This window comes from Poecilia latipinna, unplaced genomic scaffold, assembly GCF_001443285.1.
Source record: "Poecilia latipinna isolate Pla-1442-1.1 unplaced genomic scaffold, P_latipinna-1.0 Scaffold1806, whole genome shotgun sequence".
NCBI classification, from domain to species: domain Eukaryota; kingdom Metazoa; phylum Chordata; class Actinopteri; order Cyprinodontiformes; family Poeciliidae; genus Poecilia; species Poecilia latipinna.
Genome location: NW_015114422.1, coordinates 84,091 through 105,018, shown reverse-complemented (window position 1 = coordinate 105,018; position 20,928 = coordinate 84,091). Strand labels below are relative to the sequence as shown.

At 41.1% G+C, this 20,928-nt stretch overlaps 2 protein-coding genes across 3 annotated transcripts; both read right to left on the bottom strand.

Moving 5' to 3' along the window:
• Positions 1–1,406: 1,406 nt before the first annotated feature.
• On the bottom strand, positions 1,407–12,656 carry elmod3 (ELMO/CED-12 domain containing 3). 2 transcript variants are annotated; one of them, XM_015014324.1, is made up of 14 exons: positions 12,552–12,656; positions 9,978–10,648; positions 9,160–9,231; positions 8,995–9,069; positions 8,004–8,073; positions 7,747–7,815; positions 7,386–7,474; positions 6,810–6,933; positions 6,575–6,697; positions 6,263–6,393; positions 5,611–5,687; positions 4,567–4,694; positions 3,970–4,250; positions 1,407–2,387 (listed from the first exon to the last, which is right to left on the bottom strand). In XM_015014324.1, the coding sequence occupies exons 2-13, from the start codon at positions 10,077–10,079 to the stop codon at positions 4,006–4,008; spliced, it is 1,305 nt and encodes a 434-aa protein (XP_014869810.1). In that variant the 5' UTR covers positions 10,080–10,648; positions 12,552–12,656; the 3' UTR covers positions 1,407–2,387; positions 3,970–4,005. The 2 variants fall into 2 exon arrangements, with proteins under 2 accessions (XP_014869810.1, XP_014869811.1); XM_015014325.1 differs by having other exon boundaries at positions 1,407–2,402; positions 3,995–4,250.
• A 2,589-nt stretch (positions 12,657–15,245) lies between these two features.
• Positions 15,246–17,816, bottom strand: star (steroidogenic acute regulatory protein). Its single transcript, XM_015014328.1, has 7 exons — positions 17,613–17,816; positions 17,304–17,411; positions 16,676–16,806; positions 16,379–16,537; positions 16,098–16,282; positions 15,908–16,001; positions 15,246–15,810 (listed from the first exon to the last, which is right to left on the bottom strand). The coding sequence occupies exons 1-7, from the start codon at positions 17,674–17,676 to the stop codon at positions 15,691–15,693; spliced, it is 861 nt and encodes a 286-aa protein (XP_014869814.1). The 5' UTR covers positions 17,677–17,816; the 3' UTR covers positions 15,246–15,690.
• Positions 17,817–20,928: the final 3,112 nt, after the last annotated feature.

The window sequence follows — 20,928 nt, the reverse complement described above, 5'->3', positions numbered from 1 at the left end:
AGTATAATGCCCTACAGACAATCATACAGTTACAATCATTAATTCTCTATGTACAAACTTCCTGATTTACATACACTGCACTGCTCGTCAGCTTAAAAACGTCTTCGAACTAAACACGAGACCATGGCGATGGTGCGGTACACTTCAGAACGAGGCGGGGGGGAGTGGGGGTGGAGTCCGACTTCACGTAGCCCGTTTCATGGGCCGGGCGATTAAAACGAACATCACAATATGGCTATTGAAGATGGCCTGCTTCCTCTTGCATACGTCACACACACTTATCAAATATCTACAACAGTGCAAATTTTCCTCATCAGTCGATTCCCACCTCCAAAACGCCCCGCACCGATCGGATAACTGGCAAACTACATGAGCCCGTTCTTTGAGTTATACCAATGGGAACAGGTGATGGCGAAGGACAGCTTGGAGAGGTTAGAAAGACGTAGGGACGCCAGCAGCGTGTCAAAGTGCTCCAAGATGCCGTCAGGCGTCATGCTGCATCGTCTGAAAGCGGGAGGTCTGATTTGACACGGTGGCTTGAAATCAAAGAGAAAACAGGGAAGCGAGGACAATCTGACTGCATCCAGTGGATGTACAGCAAGAGGAAAGTCTGGTAACAATCCCAGTAATAAATAAATAGAAGGAAATCCATAAATAAAGACATGTGTAATAATGACACAGGGAATAGGCCTTGAGTACATGAATAAAGTGAAAAATCTGCTGGAAGCAAATTTATAAGAACCGTCTTAGTCCTAATTGATGGCCTACAGAAAGGTTTATTAATTTTACCATACGTTTAGCTCTCTTTCAAGTGTGAAAACATTGGTTAGAGATGCCTTTTTGAACTTCTGAATGTTCCTGTGAAGCCACAGTTCACACGCAATATATAAAAAATGAGACCAAACAGTCAGACGAGTTGCCATGGAGCTCTGGGACAATTATCAGGAGGATGTGTTTGAAAAAAGACAAGTCATGCACTTAACCACAAAGGCCTCTATGAACGCTCACTGCACAAGACTCCACTACCGAAGAAAAGGCATGTTGAAGCTCTTTAACATTTGCACACTGAACATTTAGCCAAGCAGATGAAATACTGGGAGAATATAGTGTGAGATAAGAAAAGATGAAAAATGTATAGTAATAGGGACAGGCAATAATTGTCTTGCTTATAGATTTTTTAAAATGTTGTTGCTATAAATAGCATAATAATATTGAGATGACATTTTAAGTACACATTGCCCTCCCAAATTGGACTTTCTTGATAAGAATCTGAAGGAGAAATGAGGGACAAACATAAAGCTGAACTTGAAGCCAATTAAAATCTATGAGCTGAATCAGAGTGCATGAACAACCTTTTAAGATTCAGAACTAGTTTCTCCATACAGGAGACATCTTCCCGACATAGGTTTTTTTTTTTTTTTGCCATTTATTTTGTGAATTTTAATTGGCATATTCAATGTCTACTCCCAGTGTCATTCCACATTTAAAAAACTACAACCTAATAAAATTAATGCATTACTGTGTTTTGATTTCTTGTACGTGTGACTCGCTGTGGTTGCTACCAGGACCAAGCTGAACTTTGTGTCGACAGTCCTCTTTATCGAGGAAACTGTTGGTGCCGCGGTTCAGGACTTATTTCCCCTGCCGTAAGGTGCCAAGTCTACCATCGCCACCTTGAGTTTAAGCTCAACGCCGACGACCTGCATCCCATCAGAACGCGCGACATGCTGACTGAGGAGGCTGAAGAAAGCTATGAAATGCATGTGCTATAGTAGTAACAGTTTGCACACTCATCGACACTACGGACTGGAACCGAGACGTGACATCAACAAGCTGTACGAAGAGGAGGAGGCTATAGGATGCTACAGTACTAGAGCTACCTGAACATGCTACAGATTGAGACTACCATGACGGGAGGTGGTTTCCTGAACACATACGAACCGGACCAGCTTCACCGACGGGCTTGATCCGCTTAGAGCAGAACACTAAAGTATTTGTTCGATGACATTTTGTCTTAATGTACCATTTTAAGCTTGACTCCAGTACCGGGTCTGCAGCTTAGTGGATCCAGGGGCTCGGTAAAGCTAGCCTATTGTGTGCAAAAGAAAGAAACCTTCTCCTCCTCCCCCCCCCGTCATCTGTAGTCGGTTCCTCATATGACTCTCACACCACACACACACACACACACACACTCGCTTGCACGAGTGCACAAACCCTGAAATTAGGAACGATTTCTATCATCATACAGCACTAGTGTTTTTGATTATCATAGAGAAAGAGCAAGGATTGCATACTGTACCATACATCTCCTAGGAGAGGCACCCTTCATCAGCATCAGATCAGTTAGTTCACCCCACACACACACACACACGCACACGCACACACACGCATCCACACACACAAGGAACAATTGATCAGAAAAACAAAAAGAAGGAAAGAAGAAGAAAATTACAATCACATGCTTCATAACGGAATGTAGAGAAAGTTCAGATCAGACTCTTGGCTACGTCTGGGAGCGAGCGAGCGCACACTCTAGGCATGGGCTGGCTGTAGCATCAAGGTATACCAAGGTTCCTCAAAGTTCTGCCGTCAAAACCGCAAAAAGACATCCACCACATCGTTTGTACGGTTTAAAGTCCTCTTAGTAAGACGTGCAGCGTGATTGGAGGTTTCTCTGGCTTTAAGGAGCAAACCACTGCGCTGTTGCCCCCCTCCACAAGTTGCTGCACACAGCCAGTCAGCTGGCTAAAAGAAGGTTACAGCACTTTTTTTTTTTTAACAAGAAAGACAATTTTGAGTGTTTGGATGTAGTTTCTTTAAAAAAATGAGAAACACTATGGCGTGGAAAGTAGGTAGTGCTGTTTTAAGTAAGATTAACTGACTTTTCTGTTCTGACATTAGACTGTAATGAAATTATGTCATGTTTTAGAGTTTTTTCATTTTGAGTTTTTGGGGTCAACACCATGATACATTTCCATGGTATTTTTTTATTTTTTTTTTACTTAAGCTCATCATACCTGGACAATCTCATTCTGGCCCATACCTAACACTCACACACCCACACCAATGAAAAGTCTTCTTTCCTCTACTTTGCAAGACGTTAAGAAGCGAGACGACTCACGAATGTCCTGATAGAAGACTTCTGCTGTTCACCAAGACGTCTGTCTGACGCGCTTTTATGCACAACTGGGAAATCGGAATCAAACGGACAAATGTTCTTCAGAAGGTCGTCTTTAAAAGTGATATTTAAAAGTCCATTTATGGGTAGTTTGCTGAACCTGAATCCAGTTGATCTGTTTCGACTGGTTTTACCTCCACGCATACGGACCGTACGTCCACTCGTGTTTCAGTCGCCTAGCGCAAAACGATTCCACCTTCAGATCGAGCCTAAGGTTTCTATAAACACGGTCTACAAATGATTTCTGATCCCTGCCGAAAGAACTCAAAAACCTCTCCGGGTTTCTCATCTTATTCCTTTCACTCAGCACAGCAGCACACCGTCTTCGACCCGGTTTGGGTTTAAACGGCGCTGCTCTCCTGCTGCATGGTTCCTTGCTTAGAAATCCTTCAGACATGAACATGTACATTTTGGACTTCTAGACAAGTTTAACAAAAGGAATTTGGCAGCTGTTATTTTGGCTACGACAACTACGGAAAAGTGCAAATATTCACTTCCTTTTGCTCTTTTCTTTTCTTTAAATGACATCTTACATTAAAGATCTTTTTTTTTATACATATGACAGACCTACGTCCCGAGGTTCAAGAATAAATTAATATATAACTCTGAAGGATCACCAATCTTAATCTGATGAAAGTGCAGCACCCCAGCATTGTAGGAAGAATAGTGTGTGAGTCGATCCGGGTAGCAGACCTCGGATCAGCAACTGCCGAGCTGTTCTTGCTTTGACTGACCCATTCACACTTACAAGTGTCGGACTTACTCATGGACAGGATAGCTCTCATGCACGCACACACACACACACACATGCTCACGCTGACTCTAGTTTAGATAAGTCTGGCCTCTCCCTCCATGTCCGGTGGGAGGTCACACACTCCGGTGAAGTGCATCTCCTTTCCCCTGCTTCCCTGCCCCATCCCAGCTCTGGAGCCCCCCAAGCTGGGAGAGGGCTGTTGGGCCTGAGGGTCCGGCGACGTCCCACGGGGGATCCCACCCGCCTGCCTCTCCTTCAGGAAGACCTCCAGTCGGCGCAGCATCTGCTTGGGGTTCTTTTTGGCAAACAGCTCCACTTCTACGCGTCACAAGAAAACGAAGGAATGCTCAACTAAGTAAAATCAAACATGTTTGTAAAAAGAAAAGCAAGACATTTTACAAAATAATATGAAAGTTAGGACTGATAAAACTGGCATATTGTGCTAAAAATATGAAGCCAGGGACTTGCGTAACAGAACATTAATAAATACATTTCTGTTGATTTTGTTTATGTGCAAAACTATTTATGGCAGCCAGTTTTCATCCAGACTGAAACTGCATTTTTAATGCTTCTTAGCTGCTTGGTAAATGTGAAAAACCAAACAAAAAAAAAAGAAAACAGCTACTGTTTTTACCTTTTAGCACGAAGCCAGAGTCAGCAATCGTCTTCTGTTGGGTCTTCCACAGCTGGTAGATGTGGAGAAATGTGGCAACGTAAAACTCATTGAGCACACCGACCACTTGCTGACGACGATTGCACTCCCTGACACAGACACGGGAAAGGGGAGCCGTCAGAGGCGACACATATTGAACTTAAACGATAACGTCGCTGAATCCAAGTAGTCCTTGTGATTGAAATGTTATTAAAAATTTACTTTACTCTTAATGAAGATGGACCCACAGAACGGAGCATTCATGAGTGTGGCCTGATGGTTCAACACAATTTAGGTCAAGGATGTCCAAAGGGTGGCCTGGGGGCCACTTGCAGCTCATGGACCCTTTGTGTGTGGCCCCTGACTTTAAGTTCAAGAATGATACAAATTTGGCAGCCACAGCTCAAGTGTTTGATGTAGATGGAGGCAAAATTATCACAAAGTAAAATCTTCTTACAGTAGATAAAAAATGGCTACAACACAAAGTATGTGTCTTTAAATAACCACGTTTTTTGCTTTTTTTTTGCAAGGACCAGTGACTTTTACTGAAGGCAAACTTTGCTGCACCAACATAATCTGCTTTTAATTAATTTAATAAACTTAGCTTAATACGTGAAGCATTTTCAAAGAAAAATCAATTTATTGATTAGAGATGTTTTCTTTTTCTTCTCCAATTGACACCTAAAAATGACTTCTAATAAGGCGACCCATGCAGAACCCTTTTTAAGTTTTGGATCTAGAATAATTTATTTACACATTCCTTTCCAGAAACAAATCTGACGGCTTTATTAATTTAAGTAAAGCAATGATTAATATTTTTCTAAAAGGAGCTGCAATGACATCGTGACATCTCAACTTCACTTTGTTTTTGATGAATGACGAGGGATATGGCATCGTTCCAAATAATCACCCCAGCCTGATTTCATCCTCCCTTTGAGATCCGATGTTCTACAAGAGTTTCTGTCATTTTGTTGATCAGTGCAAAGCAGATAAAACAAAAACGAAGGTAGCAGAGGTGTGACTCACTTGGACAGGGCCTCCTCTCTCAGGACTTGCAAAGCAATGCGGGTCATGTTGATTGACATCACACAGAAAGGGAAGTTCTACAACAACAAAAAATACACATTAAGTAATGCATTATGCAAAAGTCTCATACATTCCTTCATACTTTGAAGTTTTCTCTAGAAACTGGCAAATTTTTTCAGTTTCACTGAAGGTTGCTTAAAAGGGGAAATATCTTTGTTAAACCGCTCACCACTACAAATTGTATTCAATCACTGGTTGAGAGAAATATGTCCAATTTTGATCTCTGATTGGTTTGTCCAGTTCTACAAAAAAAATCAGAACTAAAATTGTAGGCAAATGGTTTAATGAGAAGCAGGTACTTTGTTTCGAGGATAACAGTGTGAAAGATAAAAACAATATCTCTACACATATGTATGCAACTGCTAAAGACTTGAAAAGTACTATAAGAGAGACAACACAGGCTCTATTTTTATCTCACAAGCTTAAGCAAATTTACAAAGCAGGGTGAGACTAGTTAAGATATTTCAGAATTTTTTAGCAAAGCTGCAGTTCAAAATAATTCTCCTGTATTTATATCAAATGCTAGCATGATGTCTGTAGACTCTGCCATAAATAAAATGTTTTAGGACTGCGTTTCGTGACTTGAAGACACCTGTGTAGGATGCTGCGACAGCTTGTAGATATCTCTCGCCAATGGCAGAGTTTCTGGGTCCATCACGAAATACAGAGTGTGCATCAGTCCAAGAAACCCAGTGCCACGCAGGTCAGTGGCCGGGTCAGAACCTGAAAAACACCAAACCACCGTAATGTCGCTTTGTTTAGTGGAACTGCTGTTTAGCTTTTTGACAACAAAGCTCTTATCAGGTGATCCAGTTTTAGGATAAAGATGGATCAAATAACTTCATCGAGTTGAGTTAGTCTCTCAACAAAATTAAAACACCAGATGTATGATCAAATAGCTAACCCTGAAAGCCAATGTTTTCCCAGTGCGGACCGTAGCGAGGACAGTCCAGCCTGGCTCCAATCAGCCTTTTATGTATGGTCTGCAGGACACGCATGTGGACTGTTTGGCTGTTATCCACAGGACCTACACACACACAAACAGAGAGATCAAGCCATTTCTTTATAAGACAAACTGTGGATTTATGGCTGTAACTGTGGCAAATCACACACACACACACACACACGCACACACTCACACTGTGCAATGGCAAAGACAAGATCCCTCTCCTCCAGGAGCTCCCTGTGCAGTCGCGGCGGTCCGAACAGGAAGTGTGCGATCGCAGCCAGACCGGTCCTGCGAATAGTTGGCTGGATGTTTTTCTGCAGATGGAGGGTTTTAGGTGGGGACGACAAACACTAAATAACTAATTCTCATATTTAACACGTCATCACTCTAATGACACTGCACACATTTAACATTAATGCAAGAATTAGAATCCACTGCGAATACTTGAAGGTTTTCCATGGTCTCTCAGAAAATCAGCTGGACTTTGTTTTCCCCCAAATCAACATTGCTTACATTTACTTTTTTTAATTTTTTTTTTTATTTGCTTACAACAGCAGTAAAGCACAACAATAAAAAATGTTTACTGAAGGGCTGGCCACTGGAGAGCAGTGTGAACTGTCAGATAAGAGGTCTTTCTTAGGATAAAAAGAAACAAACAAGAAAACTGCCTGGTTGAAGAATAATTAATCTTTTAAAAAAGAAATGATGTCAAATACACACCTGCAGCTGAGATGTGTGACACACAGTAAAATATTGCATTTCTTACCAGCAAGTCCCCAAGGTCTGTGGTCTGGAAGTACTGTAGAGCTTCATTGAAGGAGATGAGCGGGGTTGGGTTCGAGTCCTCAGTTAGAGCTGTTGAGGCAGTTAGTGAAAGAATCTGAGAAACCTACACAAATCTCCACACGCCCAGCCTTTCCTAGTTATTGTGAACAAACCTTTGGCGAAACAAGGCAATGTAATCCATCAGTAATCATTTTCTAGATACCTTTAATAAATCAGTTCAGTGTTTTATCCATGCCGTCTCCTTGGGTTAATTTAATTGCTTCCAACTTACAGTTCACATCAAAACTGATTTTTTTTCCCCCTCCTGACTCAGACAGGTGAGGCAATGCGAGGCAGCTGACCTGGTTGGATGTTATCTAGAGCCTCCCACTCTTGCCTGGCCTTTTCCAGATCAGCATCTTCTTGCTCTTCTGTAAAAAAAAACAAAAAAAAAAATGGGACAAACAAATCATAACTTCACTGCAGCCTTCAACCAGGAGAAGCGCTGCACTCTTCATTTGATGAGACTCACTTTTTCCAAAGCTCTGCCAAAAACAACTGCACAATATTTAGCATAAACACCTATTCAGGTATGAAAAGGTATGTGTGTGTTATTTACCTGTGGGACTGGGCTTGTCTCCACCTGCCGTCAGGTTCTGCAGGATGCCATTTTGCTTCAGTGCTGAAATCTAAACCATAAATGCATACCGTATTACATAAATCCTACTACTGTAAGTAGTATTTGTCAGATATTTACACTCACTCCTGATCAGAATGAATTTAGCATTGTTTTAATTGTTTTATTTGGTTGGTGGGCCATTCTCATTTAGTCTGTTTGAACCTGAAAGTCCCACAGGATCTTCAGCACCACCTTGGGAGGCGATTACCATTTTGACCAAGGGGTCTCCAGTTCAAAATTGCAACATTTCTTATATTTACAGCGTCAAACAAAACAAACTCTTTGAAAAACCTGTTCACCTCCTCGCCTGTGGAGGCGCTGCACCAAGAACTACTGAAGAAAACGACATGAAAACCTTTGAAGAAAACATGGACGCAACTTCCTTCTTCGTGAAATGTAAACAAGAATGGGACAAAGTCATATTTTAGTTGTTGTAGGATTCCTCTTCTGTCCACAGAATATTTCTCCCATTAGATCTGGACTCAGATGTTTGTTTTGGTTGCAATTACCCAGAATGCCCAGCGCTGGGATCTACAATCTCTTTTTGTTCTGCTTGCATCCATATATGCATTCAAACCTTTACACAGTATTCGCCCGGCTAAGCATCCGTGATGGATCTGACCTTAAAAATAATGAACATTAAGGAAATTATGCCAAAAGTCATGATGTCAGTACCAGCGAACAAGGTTAAACAGGCTCTACCTTTTCAGATAAGAAGTGAGGTCACACCAAAATTGCCCAAGAATCTTGTTCTTGGCAACAAAAAATATGTCGTTTCTCTGCAACTCGATAAGGAATACTTCTCTAAATATTAGCGTGCAAAGAAATACAAGGATGTAATTAAAAGCTCAAATTTCACAACATTCATGCTGATGACAAGTGTATGTAAACTTCTGACCAGCGCTGTAGTTGTTTAACAAAGCTTTATTACCGGCAGAGATCTGAAAGGTGCGTTGCCGTTGGTGTGGTCTTTCCCATTGTGACCTATGGCCACTCCATTAATGACCTGCACAAAAACAGGAGTTCACGCCGGTGACTTAGGCTTCCTAGCAACAATTAATTACATGGGATCAGAGAGAAGTGGCTTGCAGCTTACAGGCTTGTAGGTGGAATGTCCATTGGTGATGTCCTCTACAGGCTTCCGTTCATGTGACAAACCATTCAGACCCTGACAAGAAGAACAAATGAGCTTAAATACAAAAATAAAACAAACGACGCATAAACTAGTGAGAGTCATTATGAAAGCAGATCTCATATTATGATTTAATATATTGCCTGAAAACTCTTTTCCAATCTTGGAGGGAAGAAAAAAAGTAGAAGTGCTACATTTACCATAACTCGTTTTTGCAACTAATAAAACTTCCTGCAAAGACAGCAGCCCGAGTTAATGACCCCCTCACTTTTCTTTTTTCTTTTTGTAAAAACTTTCACTCAAAAGCCGTGCAGCATTAATGATATGATTATCCGACCGTCTGCAAGCGCTGCACCGCGCAAGGATAGAGGCCAGGCTGCTGGAGGTAATGTTATGGCTGCAAAACCAAGTTAGGGATAAGAGAAATGCGATGTCAGCTGCCACTGCAGCAACCTGCCGAGCAAGCCAGATCAGAGATTACAGCTAAGGCAAGAGAGACATTAGCTGACCTCAGGCTGTGATTTCAGCAATGGTGGCAACCTGCTTTAAAGAAACATATATATTTTTTTTTAAATTCAGAACCGATCAAGACGACGCCTGGAGAGAAAATGTTCCCCGCTGGAAGGGGACACTTGGAATAAGGCGGAAGAAGAGCGAACTCCGCTCGGTTTTGTTGAGCAACATAGCAGGTGCTCCTAATGGTGTTAAATTAGCGTAAGCCCAAACACCACAATGAGATTAAAGCTTGGATTGAAAAGAAGAAGAGGGTGAAACGAAGGTACCTCTGTGTGTGATGTGACGTCAATGTTTTCTTCCATTGCATGTAATCGTGTTGACTGTTGATGTCGCTCCCGATCGTGGCCTCTAAAGGCTCCCAAAGTCATGAACGGAGATGGGCTGGGGAGTCGGGGCAAACGCCAGCATGGTTTCTGTAGTGCACACCTGGAGGGACTCAAAGTCTCTATCTACACTTTTCTCATTTTCTCCTCGCATGCGCAGAGATCTTCATGTCAACAGCCGGACTTCACAGAAACGTCACTGCGATCCATATTGTCTGGATGATCTCGTTTTTTTTTTTTTTTTCTTTTCTTGTCTGCAGCCGAGTTCAGGTGGTTTCACAGGCCTCGATCGCGGGAGAACGTGCGTATGCAAGTCGACGAGCTCTTCTCAGAATCGGCGCGTAGTGTCATGAAACCCTGCCTCCTTCCTCTCCTCGGCGGCTCAGCCCCACCACAGGCAAACAGAAGCTGCATGATGCTGCTGCTTCTCGGGGCTGGGCTCTCCCCGTCCAAGAACCGTCATGATTCTGGCACCCAGAGCAAATGCAGTTTGTCAAAAGCTGGGTTGTTGTGTGAGCTCAGCTGCAGTGGAGAAGCCAAGAAGATATTGCAGTGTGGGTCATGTAGAAAAAGTTCTTGTACGGCCCAACTCCAAAGGAGGAGGCACGCAGTATCTGAAAAGTATAATAAGAGTAATAATTATTTGATATGGAAGGAACAACAATATTACACCCAAATATGAAAGGTGTACAGCTGACTGTGGGGTCTACCACAGCAGACAGCCAAACTAAACAACAAGCTAGTGAAAATGTTACAGTGCTCTCCACTCTTTTGCTTCAGTCTACACTATGCATAAAAATCACAATAATTAATTATACAAATATGTAATAAATAGCATTATTACAACTGTAACAAGAGATATGTTAAAAGCCATATCAGAAATTTTTGCTAAAATATGAGATGTAAATGCTGTAACACAGCACACACGCGCGCACACACACACACACACACACACACACAACTACAGAGAGAAGATTGTGGAAGAAAACCCAAAATGTTTGACCCAAGTGATGCAGTTCAAAGGCAAGACTACTAAATACTGAGAACATGTATGTAAAATTATAATATTGAAGTAGAGATTCAACTAATGATTATTTTAGTAACTGGTTATTTGTATTACTAAGCCATTTTTTAAATGGCATTTTCTGCAGATTTAACTATTTAAACCTAAAAAAAAAACAATATTAGAAACACATTAAAAGATCTAAATAAGTACGTCAATTATTTTTTAATGAGGAAATAAACAAATTATTGCTTAAAATGCAGTAACGTAATAGTCCTGTAATGAACGAATGATCATTTACAGTACCGATTAGTAACTGGACAGGAAAATGTGCTTAATAGGAGATTTCTTTACAGAATCTGAACTGGGTGAAGCTAAAACTATGCCACTTTGGGAGTCCTGTGTCCTCTTGACTTTAAAAACATTACCATATTTCTAGACAAAAAAGCTTTTTATTTATTCTTAAATGCAAATGTATATATATTTTGTACAATCATGGCTTAATTTCTGCTCTGAATATGTTGTCTTTTCAGCAAATTGCCCTTTTGAGTCTGTATTCTCCAGTTAATGATTAATTTATTACCAAATACATTTATGATTATATCAATAATCAATTAATCATGATAATCTTTTCTGGACTATATTGAAGATATTGCTAAATACATACATTATTTCTTTCATTTCGGTGGCGTTTAGCAAGTAGTTGGTAACCGAAAACAGGAGAGGTTTGGTCCGATTTAACTTCAGACATTGAGAAAAATGTGTCATTTTATTCGGAGTATGTAAACTTCTGGTTCCAACAGTATTAATAGTAACTTATTATAAAATATAGTAGCATAACGTGTTTATTACCAAATTACAAAAGAGTTGTACTTCACATTTTATCATTATGTTTGTATTTGCATACAGCTTTCCTCGTGCACATTTGTTGTTTTACTATTTTATTGTAACCAACAGCTCAGCACAGTAGCGAAACGTGTTAATCGTTTAAAAGTCAAAGTATTGCAGAGTGAACGCACAGCGCCATGTCAGAAGTGTTCATTGAGCTGAGTTTCTGCGCTGACAGTCTCCTACAGAGGCGGTGACAGCTCCAGCCCCAGCAGCGGTCGGTCTGCCGTCAGCTAGCAACCAGAAAGCTAGCAGCCCCGCTGGCACAAAGACGCAGCTACAGCTTTATCGCAAACCGAGAGCGTAACAAACTACATTTTCACTATGCAAGCCCGTCGAAAGTCTCTGGCAAAATTCTAAATATTTTTTGACGTAAATACTACGAGTAGTTAAGCAGCCATTTCCCACTAAGCGCAGAAAAGAAAAGCCAGCTGCCAGGCTAACTAACTAACGGGGCTAGCTGGAGCTCTACTGAACTGTAACGGAGATGGAGTCAATCTCCAAATCCGACAACAAGGCGCTTATTAAATCTACTTCAGACTTTATTGTCTATGAAACACGCTCAACACATGACATGCAAAGAAATGTCCAGCCATACTATACGATAAGAAGCGTGCAAAAAGTACCTGAGTTTCTGATTGTTTCTCCCTCCAATCTCAGCTTCCCTTCCCCCGTTCAGTAGCCACAGCAATTTCAAGTGCATCCTGGGAATTGTAGTTTCCTGTCAACGACTAAATTCATTACGTCATTGCTTTCTGGGAGCTAAGGTAGAGTATCTATGACAAATTCCTAAAACAACCCTTTCCCAATGTCTTTCTCGGTCTTTACGTCAGCGATTTAACGCACTGATGAGATGTGTAGAAACCAGCCTCTCTTCCACAGTAAGTGCCCCTATTTTCAAAGCCTGTTCCTGAAGTTAAAAGTGAAATTATGGTTCTATTTTCATCTTAAAGGGGTGGTTCGGTATCTGTAATGTAAGGATATATTGTCCTATCAATATCTTACCTTCAGAAATTAACTCTCTTGGTGTTAGTTGTGTTAGTGAGGCATTATTATTCATTGAATTTCTAGAATATACATTTTGTACTTTTTAATTTTTTTTTCTTTTTCCCTCTGTTAAGGTTAACTTACTATGCGAAGACCCAAACACATACTTTTTCCTTACTGGGATTTTTACAGTTCTGTTTAGTATTTTTTTTTTCTAATTTCAGTTCTGTTACAAGGAAGCTCCATCCATTTTGGTCAAAAGATGTTATTATTATTCCATCCATTTTCTAATTGTGTATCTGTAATAGTAATAGGGCAAAGGAGGTTTGGGGTGATTCAGAGAGACAGAGAAACCTTACATACATGTTTTTGACTGTGGGAGGAAGCCAGAGTACCTACAGTAACCCCATGCTTGGAGATGGAGAAAACACAAACTCCACACAGAAAGACCCCAGGCAAGGATTCAAATCCAGGACCTTCTTGCTGCAAGGCAACAGAACTAACGAACATGCCACTCCACAACCTACGTAATCTGCAATACGTTTACCATGTACTATAAGATACTGGAATCGTCTTATCTTTTTATCAAGGCTTTATTAACATGTGTTCCTCAGAATGTGCCCATATTCACCTCAGGACAGGAAAAGAAAAATTAATTAATCAATGCTGGCATCACTGCCAAGGATTTAGTATGGCTGCCAGAAAGCTTGTTTTGTCTGTCTCTCATTGCACGACTTCTTTGCAAAGAAATTATTTCCCTTCTCTGGTCCAGGGTCAGGTTTTTCCCACATCTCCACCTCATTGCACCAGTAATGGAGCACGTTCTGTGAATCTCCTCCAGTCTGATCACATCTGCTTTTGCTTTCATTTTTAGGGCATTTGCCTGTGGAACATTCTTTCGAGAAAAGTATTAAATAAAGGAGGACTTGGCGCTTAAACGCCGACATGTATGTCCCACTTAACATTTGGGAGTGAATATCAATCCCCATGTTTGTCAGGAACCCAATCGTTTGATAAGGTTTGCGGAAAAAGGGAGAAGAAAAGAAGCCCTTGATCCTGAAATCTCAGTTCCAGGTTCAAAGAACGTTTTTGAGCTTTAGTGATACAACATAATCACACAGATATGAAGCGGGATCATAGAGAACTTCTGTGAGACGGGAAGTGAGAGTCCTACACCGTGACTCATTCTGGCCCCGTTTGTCTGCGCTGTGTCCAAGAAAATTATCCGTTGCAAAACATTTTGGATTGAACAAAGCTACACAAATTTGGCAACGTGTTACATAACGGGCAGTAATGAGGGACAGATTTCCTGTTTGGAATGAAAACTCTGAGTTACTTGATCATGGGGAATGTACTGCTGGCTCAGATTGAGCTGCTGTAGCTGCTGGGCTCCTCACACATCTGAAAGGCCAACCACCTGCTCATTCTGGCAAAACCAGCAGTGAAAGGCCATCAGAAAGGAGGGCAGTGCTTTTGATGATCAACTTTTTTACAGAATTTTAAGGAAAGTCATTAAATCGTTCCACTTCCTTTCCTGTCTAATAGCAGAAGAAACAAAGTGAACTCTCCAATCTGAGTTCTAAGGCTAGCATTCCAGTTAGTTTTTTACTTGTGAATAACCGGAGGACCAACTAATTTTGCATATTCTGTTCTACAAAAACCTCTTAGGAGTTTGTGTTGCATTTTGTCATGTTAACAATAAAAATCAAAAGTTTTCTTTTTATATTTTAAAATCAAAGACGTGTGCATGTTCCCCTACATTTATTTTCTTTTTTTACATACACCAATTGTAAAACTTTGTGATCAGCCCCTTTTAGTCTAGTGCATAGTGCAAACAAGTATGCTTGCTAAACTAATATATATATATTTATATGTTTGTGTGTGTGTGTGTGTGTGTGTGTGTGTGTGTGCGTGTTTAAATTAAACATACGACCAGATATATGTTCAACAAGACTTTATTCAGTTCTAATCCAACACAATTATTAAAACTTCTTCTCTGAAAGCATAAATATCAGTGACACCCTGCAGTCGCTGCAACTATGGAAAAATCAATAAATAACATGCAGAAATAAAAGTGCATTTTCACAAACAGGGGCAAGGAAATTAGTTTGGTTGATACTGAAAGAGACTCGTCAGTAAGGGCTGATGCTTGGGTCAGTTAAGAAATATATGTATTACATAGGGGAAAATGCTATGACTACCCTGAGTCTTGACTTCTGTTAAGTGATGCATGATTATAGATTAAGAACTGGGTTACACTGAAAGGTATAGCAGCTGAAAATAACAACAGGCTGTATTTCACATATAGTGCACTCCCTGTTGGTGTTTACTTTTTTTTTTGTAATTTAAAGTCCATTAAATGTTAAGTGCAAAAAGTTTACATCTGAGCATAACTGCGTTTGATTGGGAAATCTGAGTATTTCTTAACTGTGTTGATACAATTTTACAGGGCGAATACCAAAACTCTCTTCTTTGCTTGACAATTGCCCATATCAGGTAGAAGTGCACACAGTGCACATATGTCAAATAAAAAAAAAATATATAAAATTTTATAGGCTTATCAACAACAGCGTTGTGATTATGTGTGTTTAACTCATTCTGTTTTTAATGAAAAGTGCTGAGATTTTTCTAAAGATTTCAGTAAAGCACAATCTTCCCAGGATCTTGCTAAAACTCACTGGAGTGTCTACTTTTTCAGTGACTCTAAGCAGATTTAGAAGAGATTTTTTTGATGAGCAGAAGTTTCTCTCTCTCTGTTGGCTCAAGAGGCGTCTCGTGTCAGCAGGCGTGAGCCGTCTCCATGGAAACGTTATTCGCCATCCTGTTTCTGAGGTGGCTGGCAAAGTCCACCTGCGTCTGCGAGAGCACTTTGTTTATAATTGTCTTTGGGATCCAGCCCTACAGAGAACAAAGACAAATCTGGGATTAGACAGACTCCCGTGGCTTTTGAACACAGTTTTTAGTTTAGGTTTGTGATTCCAGTATTCTGATGTACCTTTAGATCTAGGCTCAGCAGCCAGGTGAACTTAGTCTTATTTGGGTCTTCAGCACAAGGCTTCATCACGATACAGGTAGGCCCATTCTCGGCTCTGCAAGATGTGACAAATTAGACCTGATTTGAACAAATCTGAACGACAATCTTGTGTGCCAGTACACCAGGCAGATGATCCACCTCATTTGTTTACCTGATTACACCTTTCTGCTCTGGCATTTTCGGATGCTGAGTGGACATTCCAGCCAAGAAGCAGGTGGAGCCTCGACGTTTGGCACAGCGGACGCTCACAAAGTCCCTCGGTCCCACCACGTTGCCTGGGGTCTCTGCTGACACTTCGTGGGTCACCATGGTGTCCTGTCCAATCTTTTGAAGAATCTGGGACATCCCGGTTTAAAACGTTACCAACGACCATGAGTTTAAGACCTGTGCACTGTTTCCGGAGTCATCCCTAGTAAAATATTTCCGTCTTACTTTGACTTGTTTGACGTTGGGGTTCCAGTCTCCCATTTGCTCCATTTTTTCCACCAGCTCTTCGTACAGGTTGTCGGGATGTTGCTCCATCACCACTTCCAGTTTGAACACCTTCCCAATGTCTGGCAAGACCTTGCTCAGAACCTTGTCTCCGTTTGCCTGCAGAAATGTGGGAAGAGATCCAGCAGTCATCTCCCTCGCCAAATAAGATGGATCGCTTCTGTCCGAGAGTTGTATCCATTACACCCAAAGTTAATTTAAACTTCAGTGAAAGCTTGGCTTCTGCATTGTACTCACAGCTACGGTTTCCACCGTCCAGCCGTCCTGTTCGCTGAGGATGCTGATGGCTTTCTGCAGTGCATCCTCTCCTTGCTTCACGTAGGACATTTCTTCATCGTTGTACACTTCCTCCTCCTGAATGCGAGAGCCTTAAGCAGAAAGCATGTGTTATCTCCAACTCCACAGGTCTGGGATGACATGTGTTGTAGCTTTGTAAATTCAGTGCGACAACTAGAAACCTCAGAGACTGTAATGCATCTAGGTGCTCAGCCTGATGTTTTCCAAATTCCCAACAATAATCTTGACAATCTAACAATCTACATTTTCAGCAAATACAAAGTAAAAGGTGCATCAAACATTGCTGTGGGGTAACAATTGGGCATTTTCTCCACATATAAGTTAAAAATCTTTATCTAAATATCATGGGGAAAATATGTGGGAAAGAAATGAATCAAGTGAGAATTTGGACTGAGCAACATGGCTAAAAAACAAAGGGTCCAAAATTTGATACTGCATTCCTGCCAATGTGTATCAATATTCTCTTAAAACATGTCTCTCTTGAAAATGACACACCATTTATCACTAAGCTTTACCTGGACAAAAAACAAAGGTAAAATAAAACAGGCAACAAACCCCCCCAACTCACTGAGGAGAGAGCTCCGTCTGCGGACTTGACTGATCCAGTTGCTGGGGCCTGGACCCGCCAGCCTGTTCAGCTCATGATGGATTGCTGCCAGGGCATTTCTTCTAAGACCTGGAAAACAGGAGGACATCACATTTACAGGTGAAACTGCGAGAAAAACGTAAGAACGCATTTGGCTCTGCTCAGCGTTCTTTCGTTTGTTCATGCAGACCTCAGGTGGAAAAAGTGTGGATACAACCAGGAAGTCAAACAGGCGGTAGAGAAGTAGGTCAAGGCAGCTGATTGTCAGCCCAGTGGGATTCGTTCACTCACCTGTCATGTTCCACATGTGCCGATAGGAGATGCCAGCACACAGTTTGAAAGTTGCGGGCAGCATTTTGCTTTGTAGGAGTTTCTGACACGTTAAACTGAAAAATAAAGTGTTAAAAATAACTGGGAACACAAGCAAGAGGTTAGCCTACGTCCGGGATGCAAAGGTTCAGCAGAGCAGAAGAGACAGCTGCAGAGGCTTTCCGACTTCTATCTGTGGGATGTTTGAGAGCTCTGGTATATATAGGAGCTTCCCCCCCTCTGAAGGCCATCTTGCTATCACCAGATAGATAAACAGGAGAACCGACTAACCGATCCAACGGCCGTGTCATCAAGGACACTCCAACGGACACGACAAGCATTTCTCACAAACTCTGCGTGAGATAACGTCCAGTGCCCGGGTCCACTGATTCACACGTAAACAAACATGCCACGGCGCAGACGGCCTCCTGTATGGGATGGCACCCAGAGGAGAGAGGTCAATGGGGCAGACCCTGAGTGACTCAGCCGTCCAGCCTCTCGGACCATGACCGCATAATCACTCCGCAACTCAAGGGCAACAATGTTTCTCTTAGTTTGGCTCCTTTCTCCCGTAAGAATGATTGATGTCTCAGAATAAGACTGGCAAAAATTCAATGTCATAGGAGGAAACGTCATGTCAGCAACTCGAGTACTCCATCTGGCTTCATGGATTAAATATTAAATAGATAAATTCAGTGGACTTTTTTCTTCTTAAAGCGCAGAATATTTTTTTTATTCCTATAAAAACTTGAATAAAACCAAGGAAGGTTTCATCTATTTATAGCATCACTGTTATCTTACTTCAGTAGTTAAAAGAAAAATCCAATAAAAAATTGTGTTGAACAAAATAACATTTGGTTCATTTATTGTTGTATGTACTTTGTATGAGTCTCTTTTTCCAACAGGACGTCTATTATCTTCTCCTAAAAGTCTTAACATTAACATTTTGTTTCCTCTTATTCTTTAAACATAGCATCATCAGCCAGATTACCGTTTCTGGAATTTCACCCAAAAGCGTAGGTGATTAGATTTGGTAAGGATAAATTATATAAAGCTGTGTGCGTGTTTTAGAAACCTTGCTTACTCCATCCAATCCAAACACAAGTTATCTAAGGGTAATATTGTCTCAACAGGCCCCTCGTCAAGAAAGCTGTCAGAGGCAACAGCTCAGATCAGATCAGAGCTGGAAACCTGTGAAGAGGGAAACCGCTTATGGGATCAGAGTCAGAGCAAGCAGAGGGAGAGAAAAGAGGTGTTTAATAAGTCCCTGGCAGGAGGAAAATAGAAACCGAAGTCACCTTAAACTGTGACCCCACGTCCTTGCGGTCAGGTTCCCTCGTTCAACATGAGAACAAGCAGACGTGTGATGGGTGATTCATCACGCAGTGGAAAAACTCCCATGTTTTTGTACAGTAAAGAAACACGGGACAAAGAGAACGAGAAACCAGGTCACAAGCCTGATCGAATGAGTTCCCTTTTTATTAGCAAGTACGTGATTTTCTTTTAATAAGGCTCCGGTTTGCATCACATCACTTTCGTCTAAAAGTTAATCCAAAATTGGAAGCGCTAACGATCAAACAATCTATCCTACAAGAACAAGAAGATTTTCCTTAAGTGCTTTCTGAAGCTTTTAATTTCCTCAAAACAGATTTTTAATATGCTTTACATTAAGATTTGCTTTAGACGTTTCTTATTTCACTTGAAACTTCAACCTCCTATTTTGCACAACAAGTCTTGACAAGGTGGTTTTGAAATTATACCATTCAGCTTAATGGAGAAGCAGGTGAGCCCCATCAACACAAAAATTGCATTTTGAGTTTTTAATCCACACTCCTGATCAAAGTGGAAAGACAAGGTGATCCAATTCCACACAGCTGGATAGTGATCACAGTGAAAACTTCAAAATGCTGAAAAAAAAAAAAGAAACAGGAACAGGAGACAAAAGAAACAGAGCGAGCGGTTTACTAAAAGTGACATGTAAACTCAATCTAGTCACTCATCAGCTGATCAAAAGCTGAAGACTACAGCTAAAAGGAACTGAATGAACTGAAAGGTATTCTGTTCTTTATTAGGAAATGTTCAGAGTCTGATGGTTTTTGTCTCTGAAAAAAAATTCTAATAAAGAATATTGTATTTTTTTATATACACATATTTCAATAATTTTTTTTTCATATTCTGAAACTGAAGGGATCAAAGAAACAGATGCCATCTTCATTTTCTTCATCTGAACAACTTAAAGAAAAGACTTCAATTCTTCAACACATATCTTTTAATTTTGGTGTGTGTTTAGCCAGACAGAGTAATGAACGGCCACCCCACTTTATCTCCGCTCGTGTGCAAAAGCCATAAAAAAGGGGAATTGGGTGGATAACATGTGACGCCGACGTGTGAATGTGGCGTCACAGTCACATCCACAGAGCAATCGGGATGGTAAAGAAAGAGGCAGATGAACAGATGAGTATTCAAACTATGATACAGAGTTTATTAGGACTTGATTGACACAGTGGGTTTGGCTTTCACATGCACTCAGCACTTTGCTGTACATCACATTAAGAAGGAAAATTCCCTCATAGACTCCGCTCCGTCTGCGACTCCTCCTTCCTTTCCCTTCCCTTCCAACAAACTGTGTAAGTCTATGTGTATTTGTGTTTCCCCAGCGAAGCAAACAGAGCATGACAGTCAGATAATAAACAAAGTGCTGATGTCTGTGTGGGCATTGTCTGGAAATCATGCTAACAAGGAGGCACTTCAGTCTGATTCAGATACTTTTTTTTTCCTTTTTCACATCAAGAGGAAAAGAAAAAAGAAAAAAAAAACAGGCTTGTGTGAGATCGGTAAGGACGATTAAAATTACTGCATGGAACAGCTTTTGCCAGCTTAAAACAGGGAAATACACCACATTCTTAAAAACGAAGCAGAAGAGCCAGTGCTCTCCCTCCCTTTAATTGGCTGTGCTGCTGCGAGAAGGCCACTTCTTTGTGTGGAGATTCTCTGGTGTCTTCCTCCTCATCCTCCTCCTCCTCAGCTCTGACGCCAAGGAGCTGGGCTGATTAAAGAAGATTCAGAAAAGGTAAACCTTTCAGGTAGCTCTCGATATCCTGTGTCTTCGGGTTACAGTTGGACACAAAACAAGAGGAAGGCCCTTTAGATTCGTGAGGCATTTTTGAAGAGCGCGCTGAGGGCTTAGAGTAAACGGGCAAAAAAAAAAGAAATAAAAATATATAAAAAAAATAATCTGTACATGTGACAGCAATGGCTATGCAGCAGTATCGTTTACATGGAAAAGGCATAGGGAGAA